At 52.1% G+C, this 20,990-nt stretch overlaps 1 protein-coding gene across 12 annotated transcripts in view; it reads left to right on the top strand.

The window, feature by feature from the left end:
- The window catches only part of LOC147640096 (B3 domain-containing transcription repressor VAL2-like), a 119,638-nt gene that overhangs the window by 76,006 nt on the left and 22,642 nt on the right, over positions 1 to 20,990 (top strand). For all 12 annotated transcript variants that reach the window (XM_086777070.1, XM_086777081.1, XM_086777063.1 and 9 more), the window contains one exon: positions 12,711 to 12,863. In XM_086777070.1, the coding sequence (XP_086633196.1) occupies positions 12,711 to 12,825 (115 nt within the window). In that variant the 3' untranslated portion in view covers positions 12,826 to 12,863. The remainder of the gene's footprint in view (positions 1 to 12,710; positions 12,864 to 20,990) is intronic.

Here is a 20,990-nt window from a genome sequence, read left to right as displayed (position 1 = left end):
GAGGAAGCTCGACTTGGCCTCTAGAGCTTTGGTGGTTAACCAAGTTTTGCTAGCCACGACTTGGCTTATCGCTTCATGCTGGATTTTTCATAAGGGCTGCATTGGCTAGCTTCGTCGCCTTATTCGGAACTTTCTTTGGTCAGGGCTTGATGGAAATGCACACACTAGGGCTAGAGTTGCTTGGGAAACCATTATCAGGCCTAAGCAGGAAGGGGGATTGAATATCATTGACCCTGAGGTGCAATGTAAGGCCTTGCTTTGTAAGCTGATTGTTAGGGGCTTTCTTCCAGGAATTGAGCCGTGGAAGGATTTTCTCATGCAGCAGCAGATCACGAAGTGTGTCCCTGTTCGCGGAGGTGACTGGACTCTCAGCTCACGCTTTATTTTTTCGGATGCAATTCACCGCTTCCCTTCATCCCCCCTGGTTAGGTCCCTCCTACAGGCCTGGGACTGCCTGAGGGGTTTTTTGGTACACATCCCCCCGCATTCAGCGGAGGAAGTTAACCGGCAGCCCATTCTGTGGAATGATTTGATCTTAGATGTGCATGGTAGGCCTCTTGGGGCAAGAATGCATATTCTTTGGGCTGGCTGGAAGACCCTATGCCCCACAGTGCTGGCTTGGAAGAGGTTTCAGAGCCTCACCGAGGTATAGAGGTTGGATTTCACGCAGCATTTGAGAGGCTCATTGCACAGATTGATGCAGCCATTCCCAACCACTGGATTACTGGATCTTTCTTGGAAGGCCGTCATCATTCTTGGTTTGGGGTTTTTTCTGGGACAGGTGTTCCTCTTCAGGTTATGGGTCTCCCCTTGCCTAGGGAGGATGATGTACCGGTCTTTTTTTTCTGTACAGGATGGATGGCAGCTGGAGAGATGTGACGTCCAGGACCCTATTGAGGGCCCCCAGATTTGTCCAGTCAGAGTTGTTGGCAGGTTAGGGAAGCACGTCTTTGTTGACACCCCTCCCCCCCCCCCCCTCTCCCCCCAGGGATGATCACAGAGAGTGTTAGCCTTTGGTTGTATGGTGGTTGCCCTATCAGACATTTGCATTGGGACCCCAGTGAGTGGGAGTGGAAGGATCCTTGTAACCCTTTCAAAAGCATGCCTTTTTTCAATTATACGGTGCGGAATGCCAGACATCTTATCTTGGGACACATTCAGAGTGTCCCTACTCTTAGACCCCATTGGGAATCTTACGGCATTTCGACTGACATTCAGAGGGGTTTTTGGCGGAGTTTGTGGCATTCTTATAGGAAGCCACAGATTTCCTCCTTTATCTGGGTTTCTCTTATGGTGGTTTGACCACCAATCAATGGAGGTCTGTTTACTGGTGCTTACCCCGCATGCCCTAGATGTGCAAGAGTTTCGGAGTCAGTTTACCATTGTTTATGGGAATGCAGGGAAGCACAGAGGGTTTGGTCTGCGATTGCACACCTCTTTGGTAGGATTAGATGCTATCATTTCTTTTGGTTCTATCATTTGGTTGACACAGTCTGGGCCTCAGCTGAGATTCGAGGGAACTGACAGGAGCTTGGCCATTATGGTTAGGCAAGGAGTTGCTCTGCAGTGTTGTCTTTAGGATTTGCCACTTTCACACTTTGTCCCTTCGGCACAAAGGTTAGAGAGCTCTTGGGAGATTATTGCTAGCATCTCAGCTTGGAATATCTGGAAGGCTAGATGCACTGAGGCCATTGAGGGTACTCCCGTTCTTGTTTCTCAGTGTCTTTGGAGGATCTGGAGTGATATTATTCACACTATCATGGCTACCTGGGCCAAAATCCAGGGATCTTCGAGGGCTGCGGAGAAGCGCAGCCAGTTTATAAGAGAGTGAGACATTGGTATCTTTTTCACGTCCTCTCATTCGGGACCCTATTGGCAGCACAGGGCTCCTGATTGGTTGAGATCTCCACCGTACTTGGTGTGAAATCTCCATTTTGTAAAATTTTTTCATACTTAATAGAAGGCTCCTTTTTGAAAAAAAAAAAAAAACAAGGGGCTATGCACAGGCGAGCAAGGGAGAGTTGCGCACAGCCGGTCGGAAGAGTTAGGAGAGGTGAAGGGAGGGAAGATTGTTGGAAGAGTTAGGAGAGGTAAAGGGAGGGAAGATTGTTGTAGGACTGTGGTCGTGCGGGGCGGAGCGGGGTGTAATATTCATGCTTTCAGAAGCTCTTTCTATTTCTTGTCATTGACAGATGATTTTAGTAGGAAGATTTGGATGTACTTCCTCAAGGAAAGGTTTTAGGCTTTTGGATAATTTAAGGTATGTTTGGTAATGGTTCAAAATGAGACATGTATAATCTCAAAGGCCTTCAAAACTAATAAGGGGGAGAATTCATCTTCAATGAGTTTTTGATGGTTTTTGCAAGGAGAATGGTATAAAGTTCTAGCTTACTCATGAAAAGGAATTGTCCAGTCTATGAGATAGATCAGAGAATGCTACATGAAAAGGGCTTTTGACAATCCTTTTGGGCTGAGACAGCTAACAATATGGTTTACATCGTCAACTGGAGTGTGATCAAGGGAGTCCCTACAATGGTTTTGGTTTTGTATTTCAAAGTTTTTGGATGTGATTACTTGTTGATGTGCAAGATGTCTAGAGTAGAGAATCAAATTCAACTCGAAATTCCTCAATGGAGTTCTTGACGAGGTGTATGTGGAATAGCCTCTAGGATTCAAGGTGTCTACATTGAATGATAAAATTTGAAAATTTAGAAAGTCATTGCATAGGCCAAAACAGGTCCCAAGAGCATGGTACCGTAAGATTGATTCTTTCTTCACTAGCACAGGTCTCACTCATGGTCACCATGAAACTCGTTTCGGTGGCTTTGAAAATCGTTTCACGTTTCAGTGTTGAAACGTTTCATGTGCACATTGAAACCATATCGTTTCATGTGGGGAAAACGATTGTGATTTTGTGTGCTTTTTAGCTTTTATAATTCTTTCTCTTTCCTTCTTTTATCCTCTTTGTTTTTTTCTCTTCTCTTTTGTGTGTCTTCTTTGTTTACTAATGATAAATATGCTAATATCATCTTATAACTATTGGCCAGTATCTTCACATTTTATGTATATGATTATTTCGGTCCAACGTTTCATTGTCCACCTACCTGGTGTTGAAACGTTTTGTTCCGAAAATAAATCGTTTCAGCATCGTTTCGTTTCGATAGTGAAACGTTTTGCGGTGACCTTGGTCTCACTTGCAGTCATCCGATGACTCACTATGTCTTTATGGAAGGGGCATGGTGCATGAATATTGTTTTATACGTAGATAATCTCATCATAATGGGGAGTTCCCGAAGAAGATTTAATAGATGAAGGAATTCTTGAAGTAAGAGTCTAAAATGATAAGATTTTGGATTTATGCACGACCCTTTGAGGATTGAGGTGTAGCAAGAGGCCAACCATATAACAGAAGTACGATGGTGAGATACTGAAGGTATTTGGGATGACTTAGTGCAAGTCAGCAATAACCTTGATGGAGGTGGGTAATAGTTTGTTAGCTCTAGACATCACGCTTTTCTGATAGACGAGATCATGTACGGATAGCGAGTGGGCAGTTTCATTTTTTTCTGAAACAGGGGGCTAGATATCTTTGTTTTGGTGGGTGTATTGAGCAGATTCACTAATAAGTCTTGGGACAATTAAGCTCGCTCGCTGAAGCTCCCGCCTCCACCCTGCTCTGCGCACCTTCGCTCCCCCCCCCTCCTCGCGCCTTTTTTTCCTTCTGCCCCCTGCTTGCTCCCCTCTGCTCGCCGCTGCGCCCCCCCTCTCCTTCCTCGCTGCTGCGCCGCCCCCCCCTCCTTCCTCGCCGCTGCGCCTTCCCCCCCCTCTTCGCCAGTTCGCCCCCCTCCCCTCTTCGCCATTTCGCCATCCCCCCCCGCTGCCGCCTGGTCGCCTTCCCCCCCCGCTGCCGCCTGTTCCCCCCCGCTGCCGCCTGTTCGCCCCCCCGCCTCTTCGCCTCCTCTCGCCCGCCTCCTTTCAGCAGCGCCCCGCCCCCCTCCTTCTCGCGTTGTCGCCGCCCCCCCCCTCTGGGCCTCTCCTCCCCTTTTTGCGCCCCCCCCCCTCCCTCCCTCCTCTGTCGTGCTGCTTTTCACCCCTTGGGGGTTTTTGTTTTTTTTTCCCTCATCGTCATCCGTCCTTCCGCCTCTTGGTGTGCAGCCCGCTTCTTGCAGGTTTTCCGCTTTCGCCTCGCCTTCGCTTGAGCTTCAGACTCTGATGGAGACTCCTCCTGCCTCGCCTCAGAGGGACTCTTCCGCAGCCCCCTCGCCCGCCCCCGAGGTCATCCCCATCAGGCTTTCTCTTTCGCCGGAAGAGGAAGCGAGCCTCACCGCAGAGGTGGAACGCCTTCAGGCTCACTCCACCATCTGCCGTATAGTCGGCACTCGCCCCAGCAGAGGGGAGATCAGGGATCTACTTCAGGCTCGCGCCTTCTTGCAGATGTGGGCAAGATCCTTGATGTACAGCTCTTGGGCCGGGGACATTATCAGATCGAGTTCGAGGCCGCCCAGAGCGTTGCCAAGGTCCTTGCCATGAGTCCTCTGGATATCAGGGGTGCTCGGGCTTTCTTCAGGCCTTGGCAGCATGGATTTGACCCAGCTGCGGCGGAGCAGGGAGAGCGCCTCTTCCATATTACAGTTTGTTTCCCTGGTCTCCGCCGGGAGTATCTTCCGCTCCTCTCCAGGCTCGGAGCATTGGTGGGCTCGGTTCTTGAGACGGGCCCCTCAGCAGCTTCAGTGGTGGCCAGAGCAGCTGGGCTACCTTCGGTCAGAGTGTTGGTATCTGACATCTCCTCCCTTCCTAAGGTCATTCAGCTACCTAGGATAGGGGGGGGGGGTGGATAGATCAGAGAGTGGAGTTCTCGGGGCTCCCGAACCAGTGCTTCATTTGCAGGCAGGTCGGTCATTTGGCCAAGGCCTGCCCTCGCAGGAGACCTCGGCCCTCACCACAGCAGCAGGCCACGGATGGCCCGCCCACAGATTCGGCTCGGCAGGCTGCCTCAGGGACACCTGCTCAGGCCACAGAGACCTCGGAGTGGCAGCCTGGACAGGGGCGCCGTCGAGGGAGACAGCCACAGCAGCACGCCCAGGTACCGCTGCAGCAGCAGCCACAGTCTCAGCCTCACTGGGTTCCCGTGAGGAACAGATTTGCTCCCCTTCAGGAGGAGACCCCTGCAGCGACCGAGGACCAGGAGATGCCAGCTCCCCCTCCTTCACCTCCCCCACACCCATCCCCTCCCACCGCCTCGCTTCCACCATCGCCTCCTCCCGCCCCCGCTCCGGTCTCGGCAGCGGCTCCCTCTCCTCCTCCCTCGCCTCCCTCGCCTCCCCCTCCTCCCCCTCCGCCCGCCTCGCCTTCCCGGGAGGTCCTGGCAGCTCCCTGGCGCTCACCTACAGTCCGGAGGGCGTTGAGCACTGACCTCGCTCGAGCATCACAGAGGAGACCTATGCCGATTAGGGCCTCACGGATTTCATCTATCCGCAGTCGGCTGAGTCGCCTCGGCATTCGACAGCGCTCGGCGGCGTTTGATTATACCTTCACACGGCTTTTTGGAGCAGAGGGCCCCCATGAGCCAGCACCCATCCGAGTGCATGTAGTGATACCTCCGGCCCGCGGGGAGGAGGCACTAGACTTAGCGGTGGCCTTCTCGTTCCCTCTATGTGGACCTTGTGACCGGGAGTGGACTCTAGAGCTCGCTCTCAGCACGTTGAAGACTCAGGCAGTTGAGTTTTCTCATCACATGAGCGATTTGGAGGTTACAGATGTGCTAGGCCGACTTTGGGAGTTGGCTCATCTTGTCTTGGATCCCGGGGGTGTGGATACATCCGGGATTCGGCATTTGGTCGTGCGCATAGTTGCAGATTTGGCACGCGACCCAGGATATGTGAGTATTCACGAGGTTACTATGTCAGAGCAGGAGGCAGTCGCCATGGGTCACAGCCACTGGCGCCTGATCCGGGATTCTTGCAGTACACCGGGTGGGCAGACTCGCAGCCGTTCGGATGGGGACTACTCTCCATCCAAGCCGCTTGCGAAGGCCCGCCGCACGGCTGAGACAGCATCCACCTCAGTAGGACATCCATGAGGATCATCTCATGGAATGTACAGGGCCTTGGCGGAGCACACTTTATACGCTATCGAGGCTGCTTGAGGCAGGAGCTACAGAGATGCCTGGTTGGTGGCAGCATTGACATTCTGATGATGCAGGAGCACCACTTGGGTGAGAGCAGGATCCGGAGATATGGTTCGGTGATGCCTGGTAGATGGGACACTTTCTGGTCTGCAGGGTTTGGTCCTTTGGGTGGACAGGGAGGAGTATGCATGGTTATTGCAGATGCATGGCGGCAGGCCATTGTGGATCGAGGGATCATTGTGCCTGGTAGAGCACAGTATGTCATTCTGAGGATGCATGATGAGCTATTGGGTGTGCTCAACATCTATGCGCCCAATCATGCTAGTGCCAGAGCAGAGTTCTGGACTCAGGTTACAGATGCATTGCCAGAGGCCACACATTGGTGTGTTGGGGGAGACTTCAACATGCTTGAGGACCCGGCAGATAGGGTGGGAGGCAGTCATGTTACAGTGCACGGCACGGAGCTTGCAGCTTGGGACCGGTTTTGTATGACACTGAGGATCACTGATGCATGGCAGCATGGGGCTTTCTCCCGGTCTCAGGACAGTCTTAGTTTCTCTCGGTCGGATCGCCGGCAGGGAGGGACTAATCTATCTCGGATTGATCGCTTTTATGTGGGCGATTGGTTGGGGGAGCGAGGGGGCTCCGTCGGCATTCTTGCTGGCACCTCATTTTGAGATCATGCACCAGTTATACTGACTTTGGAGGAGGGGACACGGGAGCCCAGCTTGCAGTTGAGGATCCCAGAGAGGGTACTTGCAGACCCCAGTCTCGCTGAGGACATTGAGAGGATCTGGCATGATAGTCAGTGCTCTGACCAGGATGCAGCGGGCCAGTGTGCCCAGGGACTCATTGATCTTAGCTCTTTTCTACACGCTGCAGCTTTGACACGACTGGGAGAGATTCGCGAGCGGGAGCAACGGCTGAGACGCAGCCTTGCTTCGCTACAGCGCCTTCAGGAGCAGCAGCCTGCATGTGAGTGGGTGGCGTCCCAGCTGAGCCAGGCACGCCAGGAGGTTAGAGAGGCAGAGGAGCAGAGACATGAGTTTTACTATCGTCGTCAGGCCTCTCAGTGGACGCAGCTTGGTGATAGAGTGACTGGGGAGTTTTTTGAGATCACTGGACCCCGTCATGCGCGAGCAGGGGTTCGCCAGCTTGGTAGACCGGATGGATCGATAGCTACTGAGCTCGGGGAGATCAGAGCCATTGCCACTGCTTTTTATCGTGACTTGCTTTCAGCGGAGCCAGCCACTGAGGATCGAGATGTATGCAGACAGACTGTGTGGGCCCATGTGCAGAGGAGGGTCACAGACCATATGCGCACAGTTCTAGGTGCGCCTCTATCAGAGATTGAGCTTGCCGAGGCCTTGAGGGTCCTGCCGCGACATAGTTGCCCAGGGGAGGACGGACTGACGCCGGCCTTTTTTATGCGCTATTGGGACCTTTTGGGGCCAGGCCTCCGCAGGGGCTTTCAGCATGTTTTGGACACTGGGGTGATGCCGCAGAGCTTTTCAGAGGGCTTGATCTATCTTATCCCCAAGGGGGAGGGAGTATCGGATGACATTCGGCATTGGAGGCCTATTACGATCCTCAATACTGTATACAAGGTCTTGGCAAAGGCCTTGAGTTTGAGGATCCACCCCAGCCCTTCCTGGGGGAGTTGATTCATGCTACTCAGACAGGATTTGTCAAGGAGCGCAGTATCCTTGACAACATCTTTACTTTCTGGGAGGCGACGGCCCGAGCTAGGTTTCTTGGCGAGGACTTGGTCGTGATGCTTCTCGATTTTGAGAAGGCATACGATAGAGTTGATTGGGGATTCTTAGAGGGCACTATGCTACGCCTGGGCTTTGAGCCAGGATGGATCAGAGGGGTGGCAGCTTTGTATTCCACAGCTCGCAGCCAGGTGCTGATTGCAGGAGGTCGGGGGCCGAGTTTTGAGCTGACCAGATCAGTCCGTCAGGGGTGTCCTCTCGCCCCTTTCCTTTTTCTCTTCTTTGCGGAGGCTATGAGTATGTATTTGACGGCAGAGGAGGTTGGTTTGAGAGGACTTCAGCTCCCAGTCCGGGGGGAGGATTTGCTTGATGCTGAGTTTGCAGACGACATGGGCTTATTTTTGCATGGCCAAGAGGCCAATCTTATTCGTGCAGAGCAGTCGCTCCAGGTTTTTAGTGCAGCTTCGGGAGCATTGATCAATTGGCGCAAGACAGTGGCCTTTTGGATCAGTAGTGCTCCCACTCCGGCATGGAGTCCGGACCCCGGTTTTAGATGGATTCCTCCCGGCACAGCAGTGCGGTATTTGGGATGCCAGATTGGCCTCGATTTGTCACCTGAGCAGCAGATTGCCCCGCTTCTTCTGAGCATTCGGAAGAAGCTATTGTATTGGAGTACAGCTCGACTATCCTTGGCTGGGAGGGTGGTGGTGGCAAATCAGGTGCTGTTAGCGACTATGTGGTACATTACGTCTTGCTGGATTTTCTCGAGCTCTTGCATCAGCCAGGTACAGAGGCTGATCAGGAACTTTCTGTGGTCTGGGCGGGACGGTCAGCCAGCTCGGGCAAAGGTTGCATGGGCAGTTATTACACTTCCGCTGGCTCAGGGCGGTTTGGGCATTATAGATCCAGTCGATCAGAGTAGAGCCTTATTGGGGAAGCTTATTGTTCGGGGGTTGCTTCCAGGCGCTGAGCCTTGGAAAGAGCTCCTCTTGCAGCGACTGCAGGCCCGGGCGCCTCCTGCAGGGGGTACTTGGGCACCAGAGATTCGCTGGATATTCATAGAGATGAGGAGGACAGGCCTCAGTAGAGGATGGGAGGACAGATTTGCTTTGAGTATCCTGAGAGCTTGGGAGCTGCTGAGACCGGGGCTCTCTCAGCGGCCTCCGTCTTGTGTTGAGGAGCGGGCCAGGCAGCCGCTCATTTGGAGCCCAGCGGTTCGTACAGAGCAGGGTCATATGCTGGGTTCTCGGCCTCGTCTAGCCTGGGGACCTTTAGCGGCAGGCCCAGCTCGTAGTTTTGGAGACTGGCAGGCTTTCTGCAGTCTACCAGAGGAGACCCAGGTGGAGAGGCTGAGTCACTTCAGAGGGGGGTTGATTATGAGGGATGATATTCAGGAGGCACTTACAGAGGAGTGGTTCACACCTCTCGAGCCAGTGGCCCCACGGTGGATGGGTGCCTTCACACAGTTGGAGATCCTGATTGCTGTCAGAGCTAGCACTGAGGATGGCAGATGCCTCTATTATGAGATTCAGGATGAGGGCCGACTCCAGAGAGTGGAGGTGGAGTCGCCTTTGGTTGCAGAGTGCACCTTTCAGAGGATTCGGGTAGTGGCTGCCGGTTCTCGGAAGTGGCATATTGACCCCGACCCTGCTGACGTGCTCCCGGATTGGCGTATATGGGCATATGCAGCGCGCCCCTTGGCCCGGCTACAGTGGGACCCCGGAGAGTACGAGTGGCATGATCCTTATGCATCCCTTGAGGCCACAGAGATCACATTTTTCCAGTATACTGTTCGGCTGGGACGGCATATTTTGACGGCGAGGAGGACGGTTTCTCCAGCGGGAGCGGGGCATTGGCGATTGCAGGGACTATCACAGGAGTTCCTGGAGGATTTCTGGGCTCGGCTCTGGGCTAGTCGACAGGCCCGCAGGATCTCGGCTTTTCAGTGGCTGGTCGCCCACAGGGGCTCAGCAGTTGGCACTTGGCTTGTTTACAGCGGTCTTCCGGCGGCCTGCGTCCGATGCGGCCACCCTATGGAGACACAGAGACATTGCCTTTGGGACTGCCCTCAGGCACAGCAGATTTGGCTGCGGATGCTGCGTATTCTAGCCCCCCTCTCTCCAGAGGGTATGTTTACGTGGGGTGCCGCTGCTTGGTCGACTTCGTCAGGGCCTGCTATGGGCTATGAGATGGAGCAGGGCAGTCAGGCCATCAGATTTATTAGGGGCCAGCCTCGCCTGGTTCCGGCACCGGATTTCTCGTCCGCCAGCTGGACACAGGAGAGGGATTTACGATGGGAGCTCCTCAGCAGCCTCACCATCTGGTTCACCTGGAGGGCCCGGTGCTTCACGGCCTTTGAGGGGAGATTAGAGCCACCAGCAGAGACTGTTCGGGGGATTTGGCAGGAGTTGATCCACACCCTGCGAGGACAGTACGACCGCATCCGGGGAGACTCGGATGAGGCGATTTTACGGCGCCAGGCTTTTCATACCACTTGGCGTTGCGGCCCGTTCTACACCCTACACACGGGATCCCCCCGTTGGCACTACAGGCCACCTGTTTGGCTCTTTCCCCCCCCCATTGTATGATTTAGCCGCTCAGTCCTTTAGACTGATGCTTGTATTTTGCAGCACCTAGGGAGAGTCTCCCGGGCTGCCATGATGTATTCACTGCTCTTCTCTCTGTTAGGAGCAGGAGAGATCTCTTTTGTAGCCCTACGGGCGTTTTTTACATAACTAATGAAAGGATCTTTTCTCGGAAAAAAAAAAAAAAGTCTTGGGACAATTATTGGAAGATTGGATTAGGAGTGCTCAAGCACATCAAAGGTACTTTGAAGTATGGTATCACTTGGTTTTGGGGCATGATTTTTGATGGGTATTGTGACTTAAAATCAGTAAGATGCATCATGCAACCAATGGTGGTACTCTCGTCAACGAAAGTACAAAACTACTTGTTTCATGATTTGGGAGGTATTATGGCTTAGATGGTTTTTGGAGGATATGGGAGCATTGTAGGAGTAACCAATGGTTGTTACTTTGTGACAACAAGAGTTGCATGACCATTGCAAAGAACCTAGTGTTTACAATCACATGAAGCACATTGAGATAGAGAATCAGTTTGTAGTGAGTTGATTATGGATGGAGAGGTGAAGTTGGTCTACTTTTCAATGTAAGACAACTGTGCGAAAATGTTCACCAAGGCACTTGGCAAAGATCAGGTTAAGTGGCATCTTCATTGGCTCATCATCGAGCCTAAAAAGCAATTATCACCTCTGGATGGTCATTGAGGGGGGTGTTAGAAATCAATGCTTCATCGTCATCATTTTTCTGTAATGCGGTCCTAGATCCACTGTAGTTCGTATGGCCCTCTTTATGAGGAGCAGCCATGTTTGAGTGGTTGGACACTTGGCATCTTGGGTTGGACAATGCACAGGGTCATGTTTGACTAGAATGGTAGTGATGGCTTTGTATTGGTCAGGTTAGCTATCAGTTGGGTAGGATACTTTGTTGGATTTGTGTTTCACACATGGGGCATGCCTATTAGGACTAGAGTGGCACAACCTTGGGTGCCTTGCTTGGCCATTATGGGGCCGGTTTTGGAGCTAGACAATTTCCAGTGTCGGAAGAGTTGCCAATGCAGTAGGCATCTTTTGAGGATTAGTAGTGGTTGGAGCTAAATGTACCGACTCCTGAGTCTAGAGGTTGATAGTAATATGGACTTGACCAACCAAGGCTCCTACAAGCCATTCAGTAATCTCCTCTTTTTTGAAGCAGTATCTAGCTGCTGACATATTTTTCTGTACACTATTCAAGTTCCTGTCTAAGAAACACACTGCTGAAGGAGAGCGCCATCTTTCATAATCAAAGAGATCTGTTTCTAAAACTTCTACTGCTATAAGGTATGTTTAAATCTGTGTTTGATCCTTAAGTGTGTGAGCGTAAACCGAGTTACGCCACATGGTGTGTTTTCTTACCGTTATTAATTTTATAGGGGGACTTATAATCTGATCTTTCAGATTAAATTCTCTTTATAATCAATTGATATTGTTTTCGGGAAAAAAAAGTTGTTGCGGTGGAGGGTGTGGCTATGGTTTTTACGAGGATATGTTTTACAAACTTTAGTTTTAATCCCACTTATAGTAACTTTTGGTGACTGCTTGAAAAACCCTATCTGTGTGAAAGGTGCTAAATTCCTGCAACATATATGTCATACATCATGTCCTTTCATTACGAAGAAAATTTCCAAGGGTTTTCTCAACACCAAGTGCCCTCTCCCCCCTCTCTCCATTTTTGATTTTTTTTTTTTTGTTAAAAAAAACAAGAGTTCATTCAAGGTAGACCTTGGAAAATTTGTACTAAAATGTTATCTCCTAAAAAAGGTTTTTGGTGTTGACATTGAAAAAAGCAATATTATCCCCTGGAGTGTAGGATTATGCACTTGGCGTTGCCCCTATCAGCACTCTAGATCTACCAATGGAGAGGAAAGTGCAAGATGCACAGCCCCACCCTGGTGAATGTTACTGCCCTAAGAGGATCTTTGCGTCCATCAACACAGCCCAATGAGGTGATGCTCCGGTAGCATAAGGATATTAGTTTCATTTCCTACTAGACCCCGCTGCATCTTTTCTTAGAGTTGCATCTTTCAAAGATGGTGGGGTTTTCCACCAAGGCCTTGGTTACTCTATGATAGCCAGAGTTTCAAGGACTTTTTTTTTTTTTTTTTTGTGTAACCTGCTGAGTCAAGATTACAAACTTGCCCTTTTTTATGACATGGAGTTGATGTGATTTTGCTGTTAAAGCTTTCAGTTTTTCTTCTAGAACGTACTGGTTCTGTACTTAAATGGGATTGGGTGGATTGGGTGCTTTCAGAATTTGGAGAAACAAGGGCAATCTGTGCACTAAAGCTCTGAAAGCAGTGAGAATGACTTTGGACTTGTTATGGCTGAAAAATGAGGCAGTCAAAGGTGGGAAGTCTTTGGAGTGATACATTGCAATTACAGATACAATGTTTATTCAACCAAGGTATATGATAATGTTTCTTACTTGCTTATATTATCCCTCTGCCTGCATGCACATGTGCATTCACACATGCTCTCATTTAAAAAAAAGTATCAAAAAGCTAATGGGAAGGGTATGCAGCTGGAATTATAGACATAGTAATGGCCACTCTGAATCCTTTAACCATTTGAAAAGACTAATGGTTTCAGATGGTCAGCTGTGGTAAATGATAAAAAGTAGGACTGCTTCACTCTAGAGAATTGGAACCATGCCAAAAGGTATAGTAAGGATGAATGGCGTTTGAGCAATCTCAAAACAAAAGGCATGTATAGATAATGTTTCTGTTATCCTTTCAAAAAGGCTTCCTTAAGATGAGGTCTTCAGATGGCACCACTCTTCTAATGTGGAGCCACACTTATACAGAGACACTCCTCAGGGACAGAGGAACATTTTTGATCTTACGAGCGTCCATGAGTTTGGATCCCCCTCATGTAGGCCAAAATGACCTACGAGACCAAAAGGTTACATCATATCCATGAGGTACATCATCTTGGGTACAAAATAGTATAAAGAAAGATAACAAAAATCTAGAACTATAAAATCTGATCTAGGTACACGAGCAGAGAGCTCTCATATCACCCTAATACATCCCTCATGGGCCGCTGTGACATGGTGCTCAAGGTGGTAAAACTGAGCGTGGCCGTGGGCGAGGGCCATGGGGTCTGGGGCGTCGAGTTTTGCATAACTCGGTGGCTTTGTCGAGTGTCACACCTCTCGTTCGAGCTCCTGCACTAGACTGTGGTCCGCGTGTGATGGGTGGATCGACCCTCGGAGTGTTGGTATGGAAGAAGTCGGTGAGAGCTCTCTGTGCTGGTCCTCGAGCTCCTGCACCCCCTTCTCTCTGAAGAGTAGTCAATGTCTCCCATGTAGCGTCCTCCTCAACACGATCCTTCCACTTGATCTTGTATTCCGTGATAAGAGTATTACGCAATCGTCTTTCACGAAATCCAAGAATCTTTTCAGGTTTGCGTGGAACAAATGATATATCCTCGACATCTATGATTTCTTGAGGAGTAACCAACTGGTCAGTTCCACCGAGTACTTCCTCAAGTCTACTGACATGAAATACAGGATGAACTTTCACATTAGAAGGCAAATCCAATTCATATGCGACTGAACCAATCCGTCGTGTAATACGAAATGGTCCACAGTATCTAGGGGATAATTTCGGAGATCGACCTGTCCGTAAAGTCTTGGAATCTTTTGGAACTCGCAAATACACCATCGTTCCTTTAGAGAACTCTCTGGGTGAACGATGTCTATTAGAATAAAATCTGTCTCGGTCTTGAGCACTTCTAATAGATTCCTTCGCAACTTGTAACATTTCTTGCGTATCTTGCAAAGAATTACGTGCTGCATCATGCTGAAGTTCTGAGAATCCCACTGTAACAGGTGATCTTGGTTCATAAGCATGAAAGGACTAAAACCTGTACTCGTATGCTTAGTATTGTTATATGTAAATTCTAACATAGGAAGATAATCCTCCTACGAACTCTGTCTTTTGGATACATATGCTCGAAGCATATCCTCCAAAATCTGATTCACTCTTTTAGTCTGGCCATCAGATTGAGGATGATCTGAGGAACTCAAATTCAAAGTTGTTTCCAACTTCTCAAAAACAAGTTTCCAACTTGGAGCCATATAAATAATGTCTCCAAACCTTGAGAGCGTGAATCACAGCATAAAGCTCCTTCTCAAGGGTTGGCCAATGAGATTGAGTGTTGTCTAGCTTTTTACTTTCAAAAGCAACAGGTCTACCATCTTGAAATAGAGCAGTCCCGATGGGTAGTCAATCGCATCAGTTTCAAGAACATAAGGCCGACTAGGATCGGGTAATGCTAAGATAGGTGCTTCCTTGACTTTATCTTTCAAAAGTCTGTATCTAGATCGTTATTCTAAGTGATAGGCTGATTTGACTTACGTCCACGACCTTTCAACAAGTCGGTCATCGGTAGTGTGAGCTGAGAGTACTCCCGCACAGATTTCCGAAGAAAAACAACAAAACCGAGGAAAGAGCGAAGTTGTTTCACTGTTCGTGGAATAGGCCAGTCCAGAACCTTCTGAACTCGGTCATAGTCAATGTTCAATCCATCTCTAGTGATCTTGTGTCCCAAGTAAACTCACATTTACTTAATTTAGCATATAGTCGATTTTTTCTTAAAATAGATAAGACAATCGTGAGGTGTCTTACGTGATTCTCAAGAGTACGACTATATATCAAAATATCATCGAGGAACACAACCACAAATTTTCCCAAATGTTCACGAAAAAGATCGTTCATCATTTGCTGGAAAGTGGCTGGAGCATTGGTTAACCCAAAAGGTAATACGAGAAATTCGTAATGGCCAGCTCAAGATTGTCGAGCTCGCTGAAGCTGCGCCCCCGTCCCTGCTTGCGCGTACTGCACACCAGCGCCATTGTGCTTGCTCTTGCCCCCCCCCCCCCCCCCCCCCCCCCCCCCGCCTGCTGTAGTCCTTGCACCCCCCTCCCTCGTTGCTCTGCCCGCCGTCTTCTTTCTTGGCCCCCTTCGCCTGCTCCGCTGCTGAGCCCCCCCTCCCTCGCTGCTGCGCACCTCTTCGCCCTCTCGCCTCCTCGCCTCCTCGCCTTCTCGCCCCACCCCCTGCTTCACGTCCACCTTGCCTCTGCAGCGCCTCGACCCCCCCCTCCGCCACATTCTCCTCCCCGCCCCACGTTCGCGCAGCTGCCGCCCCCCCCCGGGCTTCTCCTTCGCCATTTTTACCTCCCCCCTCCCTTTTCGTGCTGTCTTCCGTCCCCCAGAGGGTTTTGCTTTTCCTTTTTTCTCCGGTCTTCCGCCTCTCTGTGTGCAGCCCGTTTCTTGCAGGATTTTCGCTTTCGCCTCGCCTACGCCTGAGCTTCAGACTCTGATGGAGACTCCTCCCGCCTCGCCTCAGAGGGACTCATCCGCAGCCCCCTCGCCCGCCCCCGAGGACACCCCCATCAGGCTTTCTCTTTCGCTGGAAGAGGAAGCGAGCCTCACCGCAGAGGTGGAACGCCTTCAGGCCCATTCCACCATCTGCCGTATAGTCGGCACTCGCCCCAGCAGAGGGGAGATCCGGGATCTTCTCCAGGCCCACCTTCTTGCAGATGTGGGCAAGATCCTGGACGTACAGCTACTGGGCCAGGGACATTATCAGATCGAGTTCGAGACCGAGAGTGTGGCCAAGGTCCTTGCCATGAGTCCCCTTGACATCAGGGGTGCTCGGGCTTTCTTCAGACCTTGGCAGCATGGCTTTGATCCAGCAGCGGCTGAGCAGGGAGAGCGCCTTTTTCATGTTACAGTTTGCTTCCCTGGACTCCGCTGGGAGTATCTTCCGCTTCTCTCTCGGCTAGGAGCATTGTTGGGCTCGGTACTCGAGACTGGCCCCACAGCAGCTTCAGTGGTGGCAAGAGCAGCTGGGCTACCCTCCGTCAGAGTTTTGGTGTCTGACATCTCCTCCCTTCCTAAGGTCATTCAGCTACCTAGGATAGGGGGGGGATGGATTGAACAGAGAGTGGAGTTCTCGGGGCTCCCGAACCAGTGCTTCATATGCAGGCAGGTCGGCCATCTGGCCAAGGCCTGCCCTCGCAGGAGACCTCGACCCTCACCACAGCAGCAGGCCCCTGATGGCCCGCCCACAGATGCGGCACGGCAGGCTGCCTCTGGGGCACCTGCTCAGGCCACAGAGACCTCGGAGTGGCAGCCTGGACAGGGGCGCCGCCGAGGGAGACAGTCATAGCAGCACGCACAAAGACCGCTGCAGCAGCAGCCACAGTCTCAGCCTCACTGGGTTCCAGTGAGGAACAGCTTTGCTCCCCTCCAGGAGGAGACCCCTGCAGCGACTGAGGACCAGGAGATGCCAGCACCCCCTCCTTCACCCCCCCCACCCCCATCCCCTCCCACTGCCTCGCTTCCACCTTCGCCTCCTCCCGCCCCCGCTCCGGTCTCGGCAGCGGCTCCCTCTTCGCCCTCCTCGCCCCGCCCTCCGCCCCCCCAACCCGCCTCGCCTTCCCGGGAGACCCTGGCAGTCCCCTGGCGCTCGCCCGCAGTCCGGAGGGCACTGAGCACCGACCTCGCTCGAGCACCACAGAGGAGACCTACCATGCCGATTCGGGCTTCACGGATATCATCTATCCGCAGTCGGTTGAGTCGCCTCGGTGTTAGACAGCGATCGGAGGCTTTCGGTTACGCCTCACTCGGCTTTTTGGAGCAGAGGGCCCCCATGAGCCAGCACCCATCCGAGTTCATGTAGTGATACCTCCGGCCCGCGGGGAGGAGGCACTTGATTCAGCAGTGGCCTTCTCGTTTCCTCTCTGTGGCCCTTGCGACCGGGAGTGGACTCTAGAGCTCGCTCTTAGCACTTTGAAGACTCAGGCAGTTGAGTTTTCTCATCATGTGAGCGACCTGGAGGTGACAGATGTGATAGGCCGGCTCTAGGAGTTGGCTCATTTTTTCCTGGATCCCGGGAGTGTGGATGCCTCAGGGATTCGTCATTTGGTCGTGCGTATAGTGGCAGACTTAGCACGCGACCCTGGATATGTATGTATACACGAGGTTACTCTGTCAGAGCGGGAGGCAGTCGCCATGGGCCACAGCCACTGGCGCCTGATCCGTGATTCTTGCAGTACACCGGGTGGGCAGATTCGCAGCCGCTCGGATGGGGACTACTCTCCATCCAAGCCGCTTGCGAAGGCCCGCCGCACGGCTGAGACAGCATCTACCTCAGCAGGTCATCCATGAGGATCATCTCATGGAATGTACAGGGCCTGGGCGGAGCACATTTTATACGCTATCGAGGTTGCTTGAGGCAGGAGCTTCAGAGATGCCTGGTTGGTGGCAGCATTGATATTTTGATGATGCAGGAGCACCACTTGGGTGAGAGCAGGATCCGGAGATATGGTTCGGTGATGCCTGGTAGATGGGATATCTTTTGGTCTGCAGGGTTTGGTCCTTTGGGTGGACAGGGAGGAGTTTGCATGGTCATTGCAGATGTATGGCGGCAGGCCATTGTGGATCGAGGGATCATTGTGCCTGGTAGAGCACAGTATGTCATTCTGAGGATGCATGATGAGCTATTGGGCGTGCTCAATGTCTATGCGCCTAATCATGCTAGTGCCAGAGCAGAGTTCTGGACCCAGGTTACGGATGCATTGCCAGAGGCCGCACATTGGTGTGTCGGGGGAGACTTCAACATGCTTGAGGACCCGGCCGATAGGGTAGGAGGAAGTCATGTTACAGTGCACGGCACGGAGCTTGCAGCTTGGGACCGGTTTTGCATGACACTGAGGACCACTGATGCATGACAGCATGGGGCCTTCTCCCGTTCTCAGGACAGTCTTAGTTTCTCTCGGTCGGATCACCGACAGGGAGGGACTAATCTATCACGGATTGATCGCTTTTATGTGGGCGACTGGTTAGGGGAGCGAGGGGGCTCCGTCGGCATTCTCGCTGGCACCTCATTTTCAGATCATGCGCCAGTTATCCTGACATGGGAGGAGAGGACACGGGAGCCTAGCTTGCAGTTGAGGATCCCAGAGAGGGTACTTACAGATCCCAGTCTCGCTGAGGACATTGAGAGGATCTGGCATGATAGTCAGTGCTCTGACCAGGATGCAGCAGGCCAGTGTGCCCAGGGACTCATCGAGCTTAGCTCTTTTCTGCACGTTGCAGCTTTGACACGGCTGGGAGAGATTCGCGAGAGGGAGCATCGGCTGAGACGCAGCCTTGCCTCGTTACAGCGCCTCCAGGAGCAGCAGCCTGCATGTGAGTGGTTGGCGGCCCAGCTGAGCCAGGCACGCCAGGAGGTTAGAGAGGCAGAGGAGCAGAGACATGAGTTTTACTATCATCGTCAGGCCTCTCAGTGGACGCAGCTTGGTGATAGAGTGACTGGTGAGTTTTTTGAGATCACTGGACCCCGCCATGCTCGGGCAGGAGTCCGTCAGCTTTGTAGACCGGATGGTTCGGTAGCTACTGAGCCCGAGGAGATCAGAGCCATTGCCACTGCATTTTATAGAGACGTGCTTTCAGCGGAGCCAGCCACTGAGGACAGAGATGCTTGCAGACAGACTTTGTGGGCCCATGTGCAGAGGAGGGTCATAGATCGTATGCGTTCAGTTCTTGGTGCGCCTCTTTCAGAGATTGAGCTTGCCGAGGCCTTGAGGGTCCTGCCGCGACATAGTTGCCCAGGGGAGGACGGACTGACGCCGGCCTTTTTTATGCGCTATTGGGACCTTTTGGGGCCAGGCCTCCGCAGGGGCTTTCAGCATGTTTTGGACACTGGGGTGATGCCGCAGAGCTTTTCAAAGGGCTTGATCTATCTTATCCCCAAGGGGGAGGGAGTATCAGATGATATTCGGCATTGGAGGCCTATTACGATCCTCAATACTGTCTACAAGGTCTTAGCAAAGGCCTTGAGTTTGAGGATCTAGCCCTTCCTGGGGGAGTTGATTCATGCTACTCAGACAGGATTTGTCAAGGAGCGCAGTATCCTTGACAACATCTTTACTTTCTGGGAGGCGACGGCCAGAGCTAGATTTCTTGGCGAGGACTTGGTCGTGATGCTTCTCGATTTTGAGAAGGCATACGACAGAGTTGATTGGGGTTTCTTAGAGGGCACTATGCTTCGCCTGGGCTTTGAGCCAGGATGGATCAGAGGGGTGGCGGCTCTGTATTCCACAGCTCGCAGCCAGGTGTTGATTGTAGGAGGACGGGGGCCGAGTTTTGAGCTGACCAGATCAGTCCGTCAGGGGTGTCCTCTCGCCCCCTTTCTTTTTCTCTTCTTTGCGGAGGCTATGAGCATGTATTTGACGGCAAAGGAGGTTGGTTTGAGAGGACTACAGCTCCCAGTCCGGGGGGAGGACCTGCTTGATGCTGAGTTTGCAGACGACACGGGCTTATTTTTGCATGGCCAAGAGGCCAATCTTCTTCGGGCAGAGCAGTCGCTCCAGGTTTTTAGTGCAGCTTCGGGAGCATTGATCAATTGGCGCAAGACAGTGGCCTTTTGGATCAGTAGTGCTCCCACTTCGGCATGGAGCCCGGACCCCGGTTTTAGATGGATTCCTCCAGGCACAGCAGTGCGGTATTTGGGATGCCAGATTGGCCTAGATTTGTCACCTGAGCAACAGATTGCCCCGCTTCTTCTGAGCATTCGGAAATGCTCGGAAGAAGCTTTTGTATTGGAGTACAGCTCGGCTATCCTTGGCTGGGAGGGTGGTGGTGGCAAATCAGGTGCTGTTAGCGACCATGTGGTACATTACGTCTTGCTGGATCTTCTCGAGCTCTTGCATCAGCCAGGTACAGAGGCTGATCAGGAACTTTCTGTGGTCTGGGCGGGACGGTCAGCCAACTCGGGCAAAGGTTGCATGGGCAGTTATTACACTTCCGCTGGCTCAGGGAGGTTTGGGCATTATAGATCCAGTCGATCAGAGCAGAGCCTTATTGGGGAAGCTTATTGTTTGGGGGTTGCTTCCAGGCGCTGAGCCTTGGAAAGAGCTCCTCTTGCAGCGGCTGCAGGCTCGGGCGCCCCCAGCAGGGGGCACTTGGGCACCAGAGATTCGCTGGATCTTCATAGAGATGAGGAGGACAGGGCTTAGTAGAGGATGGGAGGACAGATTTGCTTTGAGTATCTTGAGAGCTTGGGAGCTGCTGAGACCGGGGCTCTCTCAGCGACCTCCTTCTTGTGTTGAGGAGCGGGCCAGACAGCTGCTCATCTGGAGCCCAGCGGTTCGCACTGAGCAGGGTCATATGCTGGGTTCTCGGCCTCGTTTAGCTTGGGGGCCTTTAGCGGCAGGCCCAGCTCGTAGTTTTGGAGACTGGCAGGCCTTCTGCAATCTCCCAGAGGAGATACAGGTGGAGAGGCTGAGTCACTTCAGAGGGGGGTTGATTATGAGAGATGATATTCAGGAGGCACTCACAGAGGAGTGGTTCACGCCTCTCGAGCCAGTGACCCCACGGTGGATGGGAGCCTTTACACAGTTGGAGATCCTGATTGCTGTCAGAGCTTGCACTAAGGATGGCAGTTGCCTCTACTATGAGATTCAGGATGAGGGCAGACTCCAGCGAGTGGAGGTGGAGTCGCCTTTGGTTGCAGAGTG

The sequence above is a fragment of the Cibotium barometz genome, chromosome 3 (genome assembly GCF_041138505.1).
Source record: "Cibotium barometz isolate CiBa-2024 chromosome 3, ASM4113850v1, whole genome shotgun sequence".
In the NCBI taxonomy this organism is placed as follows: Eukaryota; Viridiplantae; Streptophyta; class Polypodiopsida; order Cyatheales; family Cibotiaceae; genus Cibotium; species Cibotium barometz.
The sequence above is the reverse complement of the archived record's forward strand: the minus strand, read 5'-3'. Positions and strand labels throughout refer to the sequence as shown.